The 20,877-nt window shown below is 49.0% G+C and overlaps 1 protein-coding gene across 1 annotated transcript in view; it reads right to left on the bottom strand.

The window, feature by feature from the left end:
• LOC119394266 (protein sax-3-like) overlaps positions 1 to 20,877 on the bottom strand; it is a 198,354-nt gene that overhangs the window by 53,892 nt on the left and 123,585 nt on the right. The window contains exon 2 of the mRNA XM_037661549.2: positions 11,164 to 11,475. Within this exon, the coding sequence (XP_037517477.1) occupies positions 11,164 to 11,475 (312 nt within the window). The remainder of the gene's footprint in view (positions 1 to 11,163; positions 11,476 to 20,877) is intronic.

The following is a 20,877-nucleotide window of genomic DNA, read 5'->3' as shown; positions in this document are numbered from 1 at the left end:
AGGGAAAACAAGCGAGAACTTTTCAATGGACAAATAAACATGGGAATGGGTGGCCCCACTATCATAACGTATGCGACACCCGAAGCAATCAGCTAAATTCCGGCAGATATACGCGAATCCGCGAGATGCGGGCCCGTTTCCCTTCGCTCGGTTCTTGCACCGTCCCGCGTGTGTACGCAGATGGCGGACACGCTAATGTTCTTCGCTGCTGCTCACTGATTGGCCTCATATTTCACGCGGAGCTGCGGTGGTAAAGAAAAGAGAGCGAAGGAAGCCGCGAAATGAAAACACGCAAAATCCTCTGCGGCAACAATATATGAGCTCGGTCGCCGCATAAATTACGCAGCAGTGCGCACCCTGGCTCGCCCGTGATGGCTGCCGCTCACTGCGCAATAGACGTCGGCTCTGTGCACGGGCGTCGATCATGCGGTCGTGTGTTCCTGTAATTATTTTTTGCTGTCGTAGTAGTAGTAGTAGTAGTAGTAGTAGTAGTAGTAGTAGTAGTAGTAGTAGTAGTAGTAGTAGTAGTAGTAGTAGTAGTAGTAGTAGTAGTAGTAGTCACGAAGGTCACATCACCAGAGGGGCAGCAGTATCCGACCCACCACTCAGTTTCCTGCAGCATTATCGAGCCTACAACTCGCAGAAAGTATTACATTGAAGCTGTCTTAGCCTACCCTGTGCCGTCGTCGTCGTTGTCGTAGCAGTAGAAGTAGGAGGCGTGTCACGCCGGTCACGTGACCAGAGGGTGGAGCAAGGAACTAAATAAAACGAAATCATTATGACGGTGCTTATCGTAAGGCAGCCGATTCGAACGGTGCATTGAGGTGGGAGCTGTTGCACGCACCGTAAGTGGCATAAAGCCCAAACCCCATATGCGCGAAAATGCACGCGACAGCGACGAGCGATGCTATGAGCGACGAAACGAGCCATTCGCGCGACGTGTCGCGTGGTCGATTTCGCGCGATCGCTCGGTTTTTCAGATTTGGAATCCGTCGCTCGTCGCCCGAAAGTGCTGTGCTCAAGCAGCCAATAGCAAAACACCGGCACAAGATGCATCAGAGACGTACTGCTGATTGTCGCCGCTTTCTTATCGATGCGCATCAACAACATCGTTCATCAACATGGCCAACGGCGACGAGCGCAACGTTGACGTTGTTGAACGCGAACGTGCCCTCAGGGACGGGAACTACAGGTCCTGCGCCGTCTGTGACGCGGCTTGGCGGCACGTAGCAGCAGTGATGGGACCGAAAAAAATGCTGCAAGACAATAAACATTTTATGTCCCATTAAGCAACAAAACATCGTATTTTACATTGCATATCGCTGACTACGGGCCACTTTTGGCACGAGTAAACGCCCTCATGCCAGCAACAGTGGAGATCGCTCGCTGAAGCCGTCGCGTGAATGGGGTTTGCCCATCCAAGCGACCGCTTGCGCGAAGACAATCTACGTCGCGTCGCTCGTCGCTGTCGCGTGCATTTTCGCGTATATGGGGTTTCGCCTTAAGGCAGACTGAGGGTGACAGGACAGGAAAAGACTTAGTAGAAAGAGAGAAGAGTCTAGGGTAACCCGCCCCGACCAGAGCCGTCGACTGGAAGTAAAGACCTGATTCAGCTTAAATAAACATCAATGAAATGACTTAGAAGTAACTGGGAAAAACGAAAGAAGAGACTTGAAGGGATCGAATGAAAGGGGCAACAGCTTTCATGGCGTGAAACTAGCTAGAATTTTGTTTTATTTGTTTTTGTTATATATATATATATATATATATATATATATATATATATATATATATATATATATATATATATATATATATATATATATATATATATATATGTATGTATAACACTATGTTCAAGAAGCATATGCAAAATAGGTGCAAGATTACCGGCAAATATTTATGAACCACAACTTTGAGTTCGATTAATATCTTGACCTCTTTGCAACACGGGGACGTTGCGCCAGATATATCATGAACTCAACGACAGAAACTGGATCGCAGTCTGGGCCATTTCTTCTTTGAGTATACCGAAGTAACCTGGTATAAAGAACCAAAGAACAACCTGATATCCATTGCGTTAATTAGGGATTCTAAATACAAAAGGATTCGAGCCATACGGCTCTTATCACTAACATTGAAAAGGTTAGTGATAAGAGCCCAAGGCAACTTTCTTGAAACGATTGCTTGCAAACATGCATCAAACAGTTACAAGGTCGATTGCAACGAATCACGGCGGCTTCGTAGTCTATTAACCACTACATATTCGCGTATCTCTCTCGGGCATGTGACCTGTGTCCAGCACATACTACACCGTGGTTTCAGCGCCCGTTTTCTTTAGCGCGGAAAACGAGTCTGTCAGATTGCGACCATTTTTATCGCGTCTTCGTCCTTCGCTCCAACATTCGAATCACCACCCTCATATTCAAATGAGTGAATGGCACATTCCTCTCTTGAATGGCCTCGCCTGCCAGTGAGCGAAATCGATATCGCGCGAGGTATGCGCACTCCTACCTCGATTCGCCATTCCGCCTCACTTTCAACATTCACGTAAGGTTTCGTAAACAGCCTTGGCTGCGCTGGTTGACAGTCGTATGTCTTACTCTCTTGCGTACGTCGACAAAGGAAAAGGAGGAGAAGGATCGACAACCGCGATTTTTCTTGCGACACTCACCTGGACGGACCTGTCGAGCTGGCTATTTTCGCGACGGCTGGTCGTCCCACGCGGCGACTTTCCGGGGCCGATGGCTCGCGGTGTCGGCGGCACAAAAGATACGCCAGGCGCCTGGCAGAGGCATTCGCGACGTTCACACGACGCGAATCGCTCCCCTTTTTTTACCACAACCAGCCGTTCTATATCTGTACGCTCGCGTATTCATGTGTCCACAGCCATATGTACGCAGGTCAAGCTCTCGTCGAGGCAAGGATGCCGAACGAGATTAGGGCAGTGGTCGCTCTCTTCAGGAGTGGGCGTGCAGCGATGAGTCGCTGCAAAGGCAGCAAGCAGCAGGACACAGCCAGTCAGGCAGGTCGTCACCGGCGGCGTCGTAAAAAGCGATCGGAACGAGCGCGTACGACACGAGAAGGGCGTCCGAGTTCAAAGTCGTTTTTACGCCCGCGGCAGCTTATCGGTGCCCAATAATGGCACCGCCGGCCAGCCGCTTCGAGGGCTCTCTTCTCTTTTCTTCTATTGCCGCTACCGGCCCTCACCAAGAAGGGAATCCCGTTCGCACGAAAAAGCAACGCGGAGTTTTTAACGCCGATTATGCCCGCGATCTCGCTGCGCGGTCGCGACGCGTCGGGTGATGTCGTAAAACGCCAACCTACGCGCTCTTGCTCCGATTGCGTATGCAAGCGTGCGTGCGTACATGTACATGAGCGTGCGTGGGTGAGTGCTCGCTCTTTCAGGGATACTGAGTTTTTCTGTGTAGTTACGTAGGTTGTGTGTCGTTCCTTCTTGCACTATCAACATCGTGAATAACTTTGGTTAGGGACATGGAGTGGGTTTTCACTTTCATGACATTTGACCTCACCTGTGTGAACGGTCGCTGAACTGTGCATAAATCACGCTGCTAACGTCGCACGCACCGGCTCCCCGTGGACAAAATACGTAATCATGGTCCGTAAGAATTGTATCTCACAGCAAACTTTTCACAGACCTGAATTTTTGGTCCTATTGTCAGGCCATAAATGTAAGTCCGCATTGCGACTTCAAGTCGCTGTTTAGATCAAACACAGATATGTCGTCGATTGACAGCACTTTCACTATGCACGCTTCCCCATAAAGTTGGGTATTATTAGCTTACAACGCGCCATTGAGGTAGGAAAGGGAAATATGCAATGTTTTGTTGAACGATATAGATCGTATAGTACACAGCGATCTCTCGAATGTTGAGGAACACTCAGTATATCTATTACTCTACGAACAAAACCGAAAGTGCATTATTCTTCCCCGTGTTACGACTGGGGTAGGGCCCTTCGGGTGCGCGGCGTAGGATCCGAGGTCGTTGCATCCCACCGCTGCCACCACTGTTAGGAATGGGGTAGCGTGGCCCATCGCTACCGTGCTCGGAGTAGTCAGTAATGGCAAGGTGAAGAAGGAAAAGATTTTATGTACACTATTTACATATTTTTGCTACCAGGCAACATGACTGCCAGCCCGACCACGTCGGCTGGTTCGACTCCGTTCGAGTCGTTCTCCTTCTCCGATCTCCCTCTTCTCCTGTTCCACGGACCGGCACGGCCTTAAATCGTCTAGCCGTCTATTGTCCTGCCGACTGTCCGCCGGTCGCAGGTGTTGGCCTCCTATCCAAGTTCTCCAAATTGCGGCGCGCTGCCAGGAGTATCAATTGCGACGAGCTGCCAGAAGCCGCACGCAGGTGTTGACGCAGGTGTTGGCTCCTATTCAAGTTCTCTAAATTGCGGCGCGCTGCCAGGAGTATCAATTGCGACGCGCTGCCAGAAGCCGCACGCAGGTGTTGACGGTCTTCTAACCTGTCGAGCGCCCGCCGGTCGCAGGTGTTGACGGCCTTCTAACCTGTTGAGCGTCCGCCGGTCGCAGGTGTGCCCTTTCTCCGAACTGGGATGCGCCGGCATGAGCACACGCAGGTGTTGACGGTCTTCTAACCTGTTGAGCGCCCGCCGGTCGCAGGTGTTGACGGCCTTCTAACCTGTTGAGCGTCCGCCGGTCGCAGGTGTTGACCTTTCTCCGAACCGGGATGCGCCGGCATGAGCAACACGCAGGTGTTGACCGAAGTCCAGGTGCTGATTCCTCTCCTGGTTGCCCGAAGCAGATGCCCAGGCACAACAGCACCCCCGCCGCCAAACAATGCATCAGGAGGACGAGCTGCTCCACGTAGCTCGGCTGAATTGATGCGGCCGGACACCAGGCTCATCCACGGCTCGAGGCGAAGCTCCCAAGATCACCGCTCTCGTGACATTCCACACGAACACTCGGCTGGCACGGACTCGATGCTCCTGTGGATAAGACGAACTCGACAGGGCAACCATTATCAAACTACACCCAACGCTGCAAGTGCCCTCCGCACTCCCTCGAATTGCCAGACATGAATGAAACAAATCTTACTGACAACTAACGTTCCCGCTTTAAATAAAACGAGGAGAAGTGCGTATCGCATGACGACGAGTTCAACAACAGCCCTCCATTTCAGGTGTTGTTAAAGAAACAACTCCGAGGTAATACAAGAATTGTAATTGTACTAAAGCTGCTCAGGCATGGAAGGTAAACAACCAAGGAAGCCACCGGAAGCTCAAAGGCTTCGCTAAATTCTCACTAAACGCTCTCAGCGTAAGCGTAACACAATAAGAACACAACATGGTTCTACTAACTATGAACTGAAATTGAAAATAAAGCTTACACCGTTCACAAAAACAATGTTGAACTACACTTTGCCCCAAATGCTCATGCTAACTAGTACAAAAACAAAACTAAAACTCAACCTACAGCTAGCTCTGTTGAAAGAATTTTCAACTACAACGCTAGAAGATTACCCTCCAAAATGTAGACACTACATAGGTCAAAATTACTGCCTCTACAGTAAACACAAACAAGTAACATTCGGTTACGCTCGACAAACACCACTCTTTCACAATTAGCGGTCGTACAAATCTTTACTCACGGCTAACGTGTATTATTCTACGCCGTCAGCTTACTCCCATGCGGGTTACTGCTTCCGCATGTTATTCTTATTATTGCGCCACTAAAGCTAGACATGTTCCCGTGAGCACTCTGTCACGCTGCACCCACATCAGGAACTGAATCCGCAAACGACATCCGTAATTGCACGTACTAGTGCCACTGCGAGCTTCTACTCCGCGGATGTACGACTAACCTAGCTCTACTCTTGTGGTCACAATCTTTACAAACAACCGAGCGACTCGCTATAACCTTTCCTCATTCGCTCCTACACAGAACGCACGCCAAAGAACAAAAAACAAACAAAAATAAATTTTTGCGTGGCTCTACAAAAACTCGCACAAAGCATAGGCTTGCTTACCCTTCCCGCAAGCTCCCAGCTTAACGCCTAAGGTTCCGCTAACCACTCGTGGGACACCTTGACTTACTAGGGAGCTCCCGAACGGCGCACACAAAGCCCTGCGCCGGCCTTTCGTGTAACTGCGCACGTGTCATACGCCAACCGCTTGCGGGCTCCCGCTAAGTGGCGGAAACAGCAGGCCTCAAACGCCAACGCTAACTCAGCGCACGCCACTCGAAAACCGCCCAATGTTTCCTTGCGTCCACGCATGACACGCAACGGAAACGCCACAAACTCTTTTCGTAGTCAGCTGACGTAACCCTATTCAAGGCGCTCATCTCTTAAAGCCCTTGACTCGCTCTGATACGTGTCACTAACCATCTGATAGCTAACCGCACAACGCATATCGGCTAACAAACAAAACTACAGAGCGCTAAAGAAAACAAAGTTGAATAACAGCTAACTAAGCCATCAATACTCGCGGAAATAACAAGGAATACTAATTACTAACTAAATCAACACTCGAAATTCCTTCCAACAAATCCTGGGTCGACATTCCTGAAAAGCTAACAGCTGTCCTCAACAACTTTTCAGGCGCACTCGCGGTGGTCGCGCCCAGAAGGCTTTTCTCGTCAAGCGGGGTGTACGATACGCATGAAAGTTAATCACCCCCTCGTCGAGCCTCACTACTTTCCCTGTAGCGGACTTTTCTTTGTCGCCTCCTGCCACCTCGCGAAGGTCACCTACCTCGCGGTGTCGCACCTGTTTCAACGTTCCTCGAAAGGAACAACGGGGAGTTCTTTTACCCACTGACCCTTTCCGCGAATCATGCGCTTCTCTTTTCTTTTTCTTTCGGCTGCATGGCCGCCTGCGATCTCGCACCTGATCCGACGCTCTTCGAAAAGAACAACGGGAAGTTCCTTTGCCCCGCCGACTCTTTCCGCGAATCATGCGCTTCTCTTTTCTTTTTCTTTCGGCGGTACGGGCGCATGCGGTAGAAACCTGTCCCTGACGGCAATCGCACTTGTCTTGCAATTTCGCGCCGACTTTTGAACTTCTTCTCAACCGCGTCGCGACCTTTGTCGCATTTCTATCTTTCGGACGCTTTCTCCCTTTCGCACGCTTCTTGGTGCAGACTTTGGAGCATTCCGTCCGCCTCCGATGCTCATCAGCATTAACATGCTCCTCAGCTGTCTCGCGCTTACTGTCTTGATGATTGCGCATCAATTCATCCTCTGACAGATTCCGCGTACAATGCGCGGCGCACTTCTTTTCTTTCTGGCCTCTCGGACGCATGCGATACAGACCTGTCAGAGATGACAACGGCACTTTTCTCGCCTTTTCGTTACGACGTTTGAAGCCTTTCTTCAAACGCATCGCGATCTCTGCCGCGTTTTTGTCCTTCGGACGCTTTCTCCGCTTTGCACTCTTCTTGGTGCCGCCTTTGGAGCCTTTAGTCCGCCTCTGACACTCATCGACATCGTCAAAACCCTCGCCAGCTTCTTCGCGCGCACTGTCTTGATGATTGCCTAGCAATTCATCCTCTCGCTCAGTCGCTAGACTGGCGGACAGCTCAACTTTCTCTAGACCAATGCCGCTACTTACATCTTTACAAGGCCGCTCGCGTACAAATGAGCTATTCGTAACAGCATTGTCTCCTCCACTAAGTTCCTCTGTTAGCCCTTGTGGCCCTTGGTCTCTCAGAGGGGGATGTCTTTCATTTTCGGCAATCCGAACGGCAGGACTTACGTCTAGGAGCTCTCCTGTGCACTCTGCTCCGCGATTTACTCGAGAACCCTCCGAACTACCGACTCCTTCCTTAGCTGGCGCGCCTTCCTTGCTATCGTCTGTAGTGCTGTAAGGTTTACTTTGGTGGAACGCTTTTCCACCGACCCTTCACACCCTGACGTGGCCGCGAGCTCTCTTTCCTTGGAACGGATCAGGGTCTCTGCTATGCCTTCACCTGCACTAGCCTTTTCTTCGGCTGTAAGCGGCACCGCCGCTACATCGCACCGTTTGTGCTCTACATCTACAGATGTCAGGCTTCTTTTCTGCTGTGCCTCATGCTCTAATGCCTGCTTCTTCCTTTTATGTTTTTCCTTTCGTTTTCGCCGGCGCCTTTTTCTCACTGAACGACTCGGAATGCTGGCAGCTTCAACGCACGCGCGCGCAAGTACGCTGCCTTCGATTTTCATCGCCAAAACCTCAGGCGGCTCAACTAGCCTATCCTCGGTGTCGTCGCTAGGTGTCTTTACTTCTGACATAGCGACAGTCTCGGCACTCTCTAACTCAGTTAGCTCGCCCTGAGATGTCTCTCTAGCTTCGGGTGATCTATCACTATCCTGGATAGCCCCTTTTTTTAGGCCTCCGAAGGCGGCCTCTGCGTCCTGCGCTTCGCGACTTATCTCGACCTCTTGGTCTCCGCGGCGCGCCTCGTCTTGCACTTTTCGACGCGCTTCGTCCTCACGCGCCTCAGCTTCTCGCGCTATGTGAAGTGTCTCTTGTTCTCGCGCCTCTTTCGCTTTTCGAAGCGCCTCGTCCGCTCTCGCCCATCGAAGCGCCTCAGCCTCTCGTTCTCTCTGATGCGCCTCCTCTTCTAGGGCCTTGTGACGCGCCTCTGCTTCCTGAAGCGCCTCGCGACGGGTCTCAGCCTCCTGTGCCTCGCGACGCTTCTCGACCTTTTGGTCTCTGCGGCGCGCCTCATCCTTTTGCGCCTCGGAGCGGCTCACAATACTAGACGCCTCGTCCCTCGTAATCGCATGTACGGAACTCTGTGGAGTCAAAGCTCCAAACGGCTGAACTGAGCTACCCTCGCGGTCTTCGTCAGTTATGTCCTGTGACTGAACGACAGCCGCGACGCTCTCTAAGCTAGTCAGCTTGCTCTGAGGAGTCTCTTCCATTACTGGGGCTTTATCGCTGCCCTGCAAAGACCTCTCTCTTGGGCCTTTGCATTCGGCCGAACCTACATTACCCCACTGGCTGAACAACGTATCCTTAACCTCAGTTACTTCCTGCAGGCCATCTGACACTAAGGCCAACACTGAGTCTTTCCCACGTCCGAGGCACTCTGCGTGCCTGTTGGCCATCTTTCCCCTTCCCCATGCGTGCCCTCGTCCGATGTCCTAGCTTTGCGCGCATGACTCAAACGCTGTCGGAATCCTTTTGCTGACAAGCGACATTTGCGGAACAGCGCCTCTTTGACCTTGTCATATGTTTCCGCGTCCTTCCTACTGAGTCTAGCAATAACATCGGCGGCCTCGCACGGAAGAAGAGTTAACAACTCTTGCGGCCAACTTTCGAGGGAGAATCCTGCTTCTCGCACGTTCGCTCAAAATTAACAAGAAAGAGTGCGATGTCCTGGCCAATTTCGAACGGCTGCAAAAGGTCTTCCATCTTTACCGCCTCCCTCACTATGGGAACCTGTCTTGCGGCGGATATACGAAGTTCCAGCTCCCTTAGGTTCAACTCATGTTCCTGCTCGGCAGCTTTCTCTCTATCCCGTTCCTCCTTTCTAGCTTGAATCTCCTCATGAGCTTCCTGGGCCTCCTCGACAGTCACCTTCTCTGCCTCCATAATCGGGAGGATCTGTCGTTTCCGCTTGGCCGAGCCAACGGAAATGCCCAACTCCTTGCAAATTTCAAGGAGGTCGTGCACACTGAACTTGTCCATACTGATACTTCACTCCGCCTCGTTTACCCTCGACTTAAACTAAGCGGTCAGACCATCCAATTCTTGGCTGACCAAACAAAGTTACAAGTCTACAACAAAACCTGCTAACAAAGACTTGGGCTAGCTAGGTCTGGCAATAAGAGAGGTAAACTTCAGGCACTCACCACACCAGGGTAGCTGACGCTGGCCGATCCCACCGAGCTGCATCCACTGTTACGACTGGGGTAGGGCCCTTCGGGTGCGCGGCGTAGGATCCGAGGTCGTTGCATCCCACCGCTGCCACCACTGTTAGGAATGGGGTAGCGTGGCCCATCGCTACCGTGCTCGGAGTAGTCAGTAATGGCAAGGTGAAGAAGGAAAAGATTTTATGTACACTATTTACATATTTTTGCTACCAGGCAACATGACTGCCAGCCCGACCACGTCGGCTGGTTCGACTCCGTTCGAGTCGTTCTCCTTCTCCGATCTCCCTCTTCTCCTGTTCCACGGACCGGCACGGCCTTAAATCGTCTAGCCGTCTATTGTCCTGCCGACTGTCCGCCGGTCGCAGGTGTTGGCCTCCTATCCAAGTTCTCCAAATTGCGGCGCGCTGCCAGGAGTATCAATTGCGACGAGCTGCCAGAAGCCGCACGCAGGTGTTGACGCAGGTGTTGGCTCCTATTCAAGTTCTCTAAATTGCGGCGCGCTGCCAGGAGTATCAATTGCGGACGCGCTGCCAGAAGCCGCACGCAGGTGTTGACGGTCTTCTAACCTGTTGAGCGCCCGCCGGTCGCAGGTGTTGACGGCCTTCTAACCTGTTGAGCGTCCGCCGGTCGCAGGTGTTGACCTTTCTCCGAACTGGGATGCGCCGGCATGAGCAACACGCAGGTGTTGACGGTCTTCTAACCTGTTGAGGCGCCCGCCGGTCGCAGGTGTTGACGGCCTTCTAAACTGTTGAGCGTCCGCCGGTCGCAGGTGTTGACCTTTCTCCGAACCGGGATGCGCCGGCATGAGCAACACGCAGGTGTTGACCGAAGTCCAGGTGCTGATTCCTCTCCTGGTTGCCCGAAAGCAGATGCCCAGGCACAACACCCGGGAGATACAAGCGCAGCGCGCTCCGGTTTATTCCAGTCGAATGTTGCACATTTCTATCCTTAAAAGATATCTTGATATTCGGAAGTTGCAAGGCGTGTACTACGCATACAGGCCAATGAAGGGAATGATGCCACTGGTGACGTCAGAACTGGAGCTACTTTTCTATAGCAGTACACAAATGGTCTCTCTGCACCGCAATCGCAACAAAAGGCAGTCTCTGGGAATGTCGACCAGGCAAATATGCACGCGCGTAGAAGGCTCAAATTTTGGTTCTCTCTGTGGAATGTAGCGTGACTTGAGCACAGAGAGACAGAAGCGTAAACGGTAGTGCTATGCCTTTCTTAATGAACGTTAACCGCGCACAAGTCAACCGCGAATCCTTCCATTGCCTACAAGTATACATAAGGACAGTGGGTTCACTCACCAGCGAGCTCTACGCTTGCGTTTCGGGAGCGGACCGTGCCCAGTGCGTTGGTGGCCGTGCACCAGTAGAGTCCGGTATCCTGTTCCCGGCGACTGTGCTGCACTTGCAGGAAGAACAGCTGTCCCTCGGGCAGAACCATGCGCGTGGCTGAGTTGCGCACGGGCCTCCCATCGTGAAACCACGCGATTCGCGGAGGAGGATCGCCGTCGGCGCCGCACCTGAGCGTCACCGGTTCGTGCTTGCGGACCACCACGTCCACCGGCTGCTCCGTGATGCGCGGCGCGCGGCCGCCGCCTCCTCCGTGACTTGAGGCTGCAGAAAACACGACAGGCAGAACAGAGCCGTGAGCAGGCAATCTCAATAATAAACGAACAATAAACGCGTATCGTCAAACTGCAGTCGAAAATTTCGCACAAGTTAAACCATTTATGGATTTACCCATTTTGGCATATATATGCTCATAAAGAGTATAATAATTACCGTATCACTTCCACCGTATACCATAATTGCCTCGACGTTAATTTAATACCTCTTAATTATCCGGTAGAGATACGTTTATAATTACATTGTTCATAAATGAGCTGTTCTGTCTGAAATGAAAAAAAAAAGCTGCGTTTAATTGTATTAAGAATTCACCAAAAATAACTAATAAGCTTTGATATTATCGTACCAGCCAGTTACATGCATGCGTCACTTTACTGCGGGTGGATATAATATTTGCCCAGCACGAAAACATACCCCCCCCCCCCCGCTCTATGAAACATATAATTTTAGAGACCTTCTGTATGGTTTGCTGGCCATAATGACGCACTTCAAAACCCCGTTATTTGCGCAAACGTGTGACTACAATTCTACTGGCAATTCGATCACATTATTTTGTCTCGCATGGATCGGGCAAATGCAGGAATAAAGACATGGCTGCACTCCGTGACAGCGTGGGTGAGAATAATGCAATGCACCCAGGAAGTGAAACTAATAACTCAAAAGATCTTGACTCGGCAGCACGGTCCTCCTGCCACGCATGCATAAAATTCAAACTGCCTTAAGAAGGTCACTCACAAAAAATCGCGCTTCCATTTCATTCACTTTCGAAATCTCTTTCTCGAGGAGCCTGCAATCGGTGCCACCGCCGCGAATTTCGAAGGCGTGTGGGGAAACATCTATTTTTATTGAAGCGGGGCTGTCCGTGCAGGAAGACAAGAAATGCCTCCTTGGCGCTTCTTGTCTTGGCACCAAGCAGGAGCTCGAGCAACCAATCAGAGACGGCGGGCACGCCACGCAGCCACGGTGTGCAATATCCGGTGGCTAGGGGACGCACTCGACTTCTCGAGTGTTCCGTATGTGCCTTGCCAGCAATATTAAAGCCCAATATGATTTTGATCGAGAAGTTTGCTTCCGAAATGTGACAGCTTCGGGTCGTTTTCTTTTTCTTTTTTTTTTCACCACTTGCAATATTGCGGCATTTTCGCTCGCCCGCGCAAGCCATTAAGCCTTCTCGTATTCGCCTGTCTCTTCATTACACTATCTACTCGACGTATTTTATAGCCATATGCTAAGAAAGCAAAAGGAGTTGCCGAAGCTCCTGAGTGGTGAACGCACTGTATCGACACTTGACCGCTGCAGGGAAACACGTGCTCTCGCTGCCTCGATAGTGAATCATCTCCAAGGGGTCGGCAGCCGCGTTATGGGATTTGAAGAATCCTTCACGATTTAATATAGTGGAGCAGCGAAAGGAAGCTAGAAATGTCATAGCTGGGAGACTGAATTAAGACTTGTTTGTTAAAGGGCGAGGAGGTTTACAGGGCGTATTTTTGGTTGACTACCCTGCTTTCTGGTCGGGTAGGATGGAGGATGGAGAGAAAGAAACCACGACGAGCGACAGAAAGAAAAAGAGGGGAGAAAACGAAAAAAAAAGAGAGAAGACGTGTTCACTGCGCAATGGCTTATTTCACATACGCCCGCTCTGTTGGCAGCCTCATCTAGCCACTGTTGTTTCAGCGGTGCTCCGTACTACAGTTGAAACCCGCAATAACGAAATCGGCGGGGAAAGCACAAAATTTCGCTCTTGCGGGAATTTCGTTGGCGCGAGAATGCGGCAGAAAAGACATGGAATTTACAAAAAACACATTTTTATTTCCGAAAGCCAGTAAGTTTGCTTTGGCGCCCCTTACCATGCAGCGATTTCATGCCTCTCGATCGGGAATCACATTTGCCACGGCACAAAGTTCGCCCCATGCACTGGTCAGTGACGGCGGCACTGCGCTGTCCCCAGTACCGTCATCAAGTGCGCCTACCGGCGAACCTCCTTCCGGCTCCGCTGGATCAGCGCAGAATCGTGAACAGCAAGCTGCACGCAACGCCGAATTCTTCGGCGATGTCCATTTTTTTCCTGCCCTTTTCCACCTCACTGATGATTGCAGCCTTATCTTCCAGCGTGATGAACTTCCGCTTTTTCGTTGGAGGCAGCGAAATTGGACGAAGCAATCGCAACACGCAGTTCACGTTGCACCAAGCGGCCGAGCGAACGCTCCACAAATGGCTCCACACATGCGACCATGTGCGCGCAAAGCCGACAAAGCCAAGCACAGAGCCATGTCAACGAACGAAACTCCATCAGGAATGTGGATTTGGCTACGTAGCCCACGATAACAAGCAGGTGTTTCGGCGCGCCATTATCATCACCAGTGTCGCCAGCTTTATAATTTTTTGTAAACAATGATGGCGGCTGCTTCTCAAGTGTGCTGTGGCGATAGTTTTGCACAGTTTAAGTGTAGCATGAATGCACTTCAGCACTTTTCGAATGCAGTTAATGTTGCGAGAGTAGATTATTTGCACACTCGTGTTTCAAAAATTTCGTTAATGAGGGACTGCGGTATGAATATCTTTCGTAGTCGCGAGTTACGAAATGCATTGACTCCTATGGGCGTTCGCCGGTGCTCCGAAAATATTTCGTTGTGGTGAGAATTTCGTTCTCTCGGGATTTCGTTATCACGGGTTTCGACTGTAACAGCTATTTTATTGACCCGATATGTTTCCTTTAATTAATTAATATCCCGGCTGCTATTCGTTTACTTTTACACAATTCTCGACAATCAGATGTCACAGATGGCACAATTTTAGTCATGTTGCTGAATTACTCAAGCGGACATAAGTTGCGCTAGAAATTGAAATGTCAAATCAGTTTATTTACGACATTAAGTCAGAGGACGCGCACGGAGAGTTTCAATATTTTTACAATGATAATCGCATCGACGACATATTGATTATGTAATGAATGAGTTAACCGTTCGTTAATGAAGTGTTTAAGTAACTACTTGATGGCACATACGGGAATTGACGGTTCCAGTTAACAATTAACGGTTGCGCTTAGCACTCAACACGTGTTGACTTGTAACGAATTCCTTGGAGCACACCAGTTTCATATCACGAATTCCAGAAGTTCACATTGAAACGCATGGGCAATCCAGTTAGATATGTCCGTCGATACCTTGCGGTATTTACTATGGAACTCAAGCTACCTAGGTAATCCAAGCCGCGACATCGCTTGGGGGCCTTTCCGATAACTCGTGCGGTGTATTTGCTTCCTAGAGCTGGTTTTATTATTTGCTGTCTGCTAGCCTGTCCTTGTTTGTTTGTTTGTTTGTTTGTTGTTTGTTTGTTTGTTTGATGTCGGATCATTTTGCCGTGACCTGTTAGCCTAAGAGAGAATTACTGTTGGGCATATGATATGATCCAAATTAACCTCTTACACGCACGTCACACACACACACACATAAAAATAATAATAAAACTCGTGTGATACTGCTATAAAGGTACAGCCATGCTCAAAAAGTGTAATCAATACGTGAGCTGAACCGCAATCGTTCAAAGGTACATAAAAATGAATGTCTACGCTTCTGCAATCCCTACTTTATTCCGATATGGCGTGAACCCACTGAGATGGGATCTCAACATTTAATGCAAGAAAAATATCTATATATATATGCCAACTGAAAGCACTGTAGGCCACCCTGGCACACTAAGTAAACTAAAAGGGCATTTCAACACTGTTTTTGTTTATTCTTCACATTATAAAGCGTGGTAGCACGCTCAAGATTCATACGCGCTGATTCGGTGCACATTTAATTCATGTAGTAATGGTAGCCGGGAGAAAACTTTGCCTTTCTTCGTCCATTTAATGAAAGTGTCAATATATTATTTGACGATGAAGAAGGCCACTTATTCGTAAACAGGCCATGTACCCTTTTTTCTACCGACGCCACATTCTGTTAAATAATGTTTCTGAGCGTCGCTTGAAAACCGCACGGAGCATTTAGAAAGTATGGCTAACATAGATTTTCAATGAACTGCCAGTTTTCTCCCTGCACTGTGGTATTCGATTTTTTTTTTTTTTGCTGATACAGCCCGCCAGCAGAAGTGTAAGCCGGGATGACTGTAATGAAGTTTATATCAAGGTCTGATCTATCTCAAGTTATATTAAGTACTATAGCGTACTCTGCTCAGCTTGCTACTTGCGAACAAAACAAGAAATGAGTTAATACCTACAAAAAGCAATCGTCACACAACCAACCCGCTTCTTTAGCACCTTCCATACAAAAATGCCCCGACGATTTAATATTATTAGCATTCGGGCGCGCTCCTGAAGGTTTCTTTCATTTGCTGGCGTGCACAGCCCAGAAGGTCAAGAGGAAAGACCGGAACGCATGACTTCATGCAGTCTACTATACCGACAAGGGAGTTGTACTGCCGAATACTCTGCGCGCAGAACACGGATCGAATAACAAAGGGACAAAAGAAGAGAGATGCGCTCGCACGCTGAATGGCGACAAAGACGGCACACGGACACTCCCAATTAAGGAGGACCACCTTTGCGGTGGAGCCGCGCGCGTACTTGTCAATGCGAGCGCTGCACTAAAAAGGACTGAAGGGGGGGGGGGGGATCCTGTGTGCGACTATATAGGGCACATGCGGCCTCAATAGATGCCGCCTAATGCTCAAGGCGCATTTTTGTGAATGGGAGTGAGATCGAAAAAAGACAAGGCGTAGTTGGGTGATGCCTCTGGTTCTCCAATACCGAGAAGATAAAGGGCACTAACATGGCGCCGACGAATCAAACGAACACCGTGCCCTGCGGGCATAGTGGGAGTCGCCGTGCCTTTCGATGGCGTCGTCCTCGGCCCTTTCAAAAGCACGTGCGTCTTTTTCTCTCTGCTTTTTTGTAGCGTTAGCTACACTGGCCTAGCCGAGCCAGTTTCGCGTGGATCCGCTAGAGCCGTGCTGCGCATTCGCGAGAATCGTTGATGTCACGCACCGGAGCCGGCAACCTGCGCGCACTCCGCCGCCGCCGCCGCGCGCGACTCGCCGCCGCCGGTCTGCGCTTCTGCGCTTTCCAGAGGAGTGACGTCGTAGCCTTGGCAGACGTATTGGCACCGGCGAGCGCGCAGCTATTCGCCTTCGCTGTGCAGTCGCCGTCTGACACTGCGCTGGAGCCGCTTGATAGCGCATCTGACTGGCGTTTGCCAGTGTGGTATAGCCATGGAGAAGGAGAGCACAAATGCTGCTCAACGGCGCAGAAGAGCGGAGAAGCTTAACTCTTCGGATCCAGAAGTAGTTACCTGGCAAAATAAATATACATGTGCCACATAATACGTATACCGCGTGTGTGTCATTGGAGCAGCAGTAAGCATGATAATCAAGCTAATCCTAGACAATCAGGAAAGCTAAGAATAATTAGCTGAACCTTTGCTAACGCTACATTATCCTGGCATAGCCGGGCTAAGCCACTGCAACATTTTTCTCCTCGTTTCCTTTTAACAGATGCTTTCCTCATGTGCATCGTGGAAAAGTGTCTCGTCTAGTGATGCAGAACTATCGATGGTACTATCGATAGTATCGATAGTTGAGTCACTATTGAACTATCGATAGTTAAAGATGCTATCGATAGTAAGTACTATCGATAGTTTAAAATCAACAGCGCGAACTCATTGCAGAAAATAATTACACCATATCCCATTATCTCGCGAAGCAGCGCATGGGTCGACTTAAAGTTCCGTTCATGACGGGCACCTTGCCCGATGTTAACGCATCCTTGCAAGTGGAGGACACCATGAAATCACTGTTGTTGCTGTTGCTGTTACTCCTCCCGAACTCTTGTTGAAGTACGCCACGCGGGTTCATCGCAGAATCTCGTTCCCCGACGCCATCACATGATTGCTGAGAGAGTGTAAGGGGGAGAGGCCACGGCGTCTTACATAGCCCCTTACACAGGCCCGAACGCGCTAGCGCGTGCCAGCACACATGGTTTTGTCTGCGTTACGCCAAGCTAGGACAGCATACGGCAACCCGGGCCCCTAAAGTGCTCTGCACGTATCATCGTCAAGGCGGTCGAAGAACAAGAGGAGGAAGACTTCTCCTTGGCGCGAGCGTGCGCTCAGATGGCTATGCTTGGTGGTAGAAAGCGGATGGTCGCCAATGGAACTACGGACCTACGGACACAGCCCCGAGCAAAAGCTGCTTCGCATCTAATAAACTTGGTTCCCCGCGCGCGTGGTACATAGTGGAGCCGGAGGAACAGGCTGTAGCGGAAAGGAAGCCGTTACACGGGGTAGAACTGCGCGGCTTCAGTTTTATATTGCATTTGATGATTTCAAAATAAAAAAGATTGTCAAGAACTAAGTTTGTTAACTGTAAGATGCAACTGGTTGCTTTTAAATATTAATTTATTGATGGACATATGCCGCCATTTTCACTGCGCAAATAATTTATCTCTATAAAAAATTCCTCATAAATTAAGCGAAGCTGATAGTAGGCTATCGCGAATAGTTTGGCAATTTGGCCAGCCAGCAACACCATCGTTATTCGCACCACTATGGATAGTTTGTCACGTGGTTGTGACAGCGAACAATTCTGCAGTAAGACTGGGAAATACGAAGCTCTTTTTTTGGTCGAACTTGTGCCCAGAAAATCAAAACTCAGAATACAAGCGATACACGCCCTTACAAAAAATCTTATTGAAAAATAATTGAAAAGCTAGTGGTCAATGTTGACGCATTGTATTGAAAAGTATTTGAATGGTATTTGAAAAGTTATTGAAAAGTCATTGAGCTCACCATTTACACCCATTGAAAATTGGCCGGTGATATTTTATAAAAAAGTTAATGACACAAAAGTGATTGAATAGTAGTGAACCTGTTATTGAATAGTTTATGAGCTGCAATTCAAGCAGCATTGAAATTTGATGATCTAGTTATTGAAAGTAAATGTACAGTATGTCGTAATAGTTGTTGAATTCTTGTAGACATGCAAGTGTGATATCCTCCCCCTGAAAGAACAATGCCTACTGAAGCACATGCCACAGTAGGCATGGTCCAAAAGGTCTTGCATAGAACCTCTTGAATGCCTGCTGAGGCACGTGTTTACAGTATAAATTGCAGTTCCTTGGGCTTCATAAACACTTTTCGTAACTCTAATAACAGCTGCTAAGTGCCCTTTATGGGTTTTATATGAGCACATTGCTATCTATAGATAGGCACTGCTGGTGTATGCTTGCATAAAAAGCAAGAAGAGGCCTGCATAGTTACTGTTATTGTGGCAGACTGTGCCAACTCGCATTCTGCATTGGAAACAGCAAGCTATACGTACACAAAAAGCAAAGAGGAAACAGCAAGCTATACGTACACAAAAAGCAAAGAATAACTTAAATCAGGTTAGTTTACTTTCACTACAGCTGAATTACAGTAGGTAAGGCACAATTGCACGGAGGCAGATCGCGCTTTCAATAACTGCAATAGCAAATTCTTTTTATCGCCTGTTATAATGCTTCAATTCTTCCAACCCCGCGTAAACCTGGAAACAAGGTAATCTGGACGAGAAATAAAATATCAGGACACGGGCACATAAGTCAACTGAATGACACACACACAGACAATAGGAGAAGTCAACTCTTTTATAAGTTCTGTGACCTTTCGTTTTCTTTCAAGAGCCCAGGGAAAAGAAGAAACCGCAAATATGCGGACAGTCTATCTTTATTTATGCAAAAACTGCAAGTAACCCCACCATCAGAGATGAAAGCCATAATTTATTTGGTGTAGCACTTGTTTCAAAATAAAAAGGGTGACTCCAACACCTGCAAAAAAAAAAAAAACAGGAGAAAAGGAAATTGTTGTATAAGTTCGTACCTAGCAGAGGACGGTGTGAACAGGCGAAAACTCGATAACATCGTACGGCTACAAAGGGGCGAACATGCTATAATTCAATTAACCAGGCTGAAGCGACGCGCGGGAGAACGACCACTTTGAAGGCGTGCGTCGAAACAGTCAAGGCAAAGTAACATCTTGGCACTAGAAAGACGCCCAACTTATGTCCCTAAAACAAGATTTTGAACACTCACTCACCATTCGAAACTATTCCAAAATAGCGCAAATAGCGCAAAGTAGCTTTGCAGAGTCAGAATCGTAGTACAGGCGCTCGAACGTAAACGTATATAACGTATACCTTGAAACAAGCTCCGTTAAGCGCGGCCAATAAAAGTCAGTACGTTCTAAAGTGAACGTAAATCGTAACCTACATTTATATTAGGACAGTGTAATCCTGGATGCTGCAAAAATTACGCAGTCACGTACTTCTGAAACATGTCGCGCATGTAGCCCGCGATGCAACAAAACACGCATTTTTCATGGCTTTCGAATATAATTGTGCACAGGTAAAGAAAATTAACTTACCTTCAACAAGGACAGAGGCCTGTAGTTTAAAGAATCCGCAAATCCAAGCAATGGTAAGCGCACATCAAGGTGATCGCTTCCGTCCCTCCATCTAAGCAGAAATGAAGATGCGACAGTCTCGCACCCAAACTGAGACGTCCATTTCTCCGCAAGAAATGTTCCGGGACTATAGGCTTAACTCCAGTACGCGTATAACGGCCACTAACAGGCACTCCAGAGGTACGTAGTCCTTGCATGCAGGTACACGAGTGCTGAACGTGCCGCGAAGTAGCTTCTTCACAGCTGCGTTCATAATTTCCGTGAATCACGGCACTCACAGAGCACGAACCAAAGCGAGAGGAGACTAGTGCGGCGAGCGCGACCAGCACGTTCGAATTCCGCGTACTCGACTGACGTCACACAACCACACAACGACGCGGATGGATACACCGGATAGAGCACCAGCGCTACGAAGCCCGTCACGAAGTCAGGCGGTAATTGCTATTATTAAAAAAGTTACGTAAAGCTTGCTGGTTAACGACCTTCGCACTCTGCATGTTTGTTGACGCAATGCAACACAACAAATTTATTATTCTTTTGGCGTTATTTTCTTAGTCGCAATAAGACATGGCACGCAAGCTCGAGTTCAAGCGTTCAAGTTTCAACGTGTTTTGCATGGAGCAAAGGCGTGCGTTTGCGACAGCAGGGATAGTAATAAAATAAAATGAAAAGGAATGATAATCGCTGGTACATCACGTTTCTCTGGTAGATGTATGCGGTGAGGTTTGAGATAATGGTTTAGTCGACACCGCGTACAGGCAGGCGCTGTATTACGCGCAGAGGCCTCCACCATCCATAGGTAGATACTTTTACGTCATGCCCGCGATAGCGTTAAAGAGCTCGTTTCGCAGAAATTCCGGTGTCGGCGGCGGCTTCTTTGGTTGTGAGCGAAAATTCGAGGTAGATGCAAGTAAAGATATCAGCCAAGGGGCACCGTACTTTGGCTTTCTTTGCG

The sequence above is a fragment of the Rhipicephalus sanguineus genome, chromosome 5 (assembly GCF_013339695.2).
Source record: "Rhipicephalus sanguineus isolate Rsan-2018 chromosome 5, BIME_Rsan_1.4, whole genome shotgun sequence".
NCBI classification, from domain to species: Eukaryota; Metazoa; Arthropoda; class Arachnida; order Ixodida; family Ixodidae; genus Rhipicephalus; species Rhipicephalus sanguineus.
Note: the sequence above shows the minus strand (reverse complement) of the source record. Positions and strands in the feature narration are given on the sequence as shown.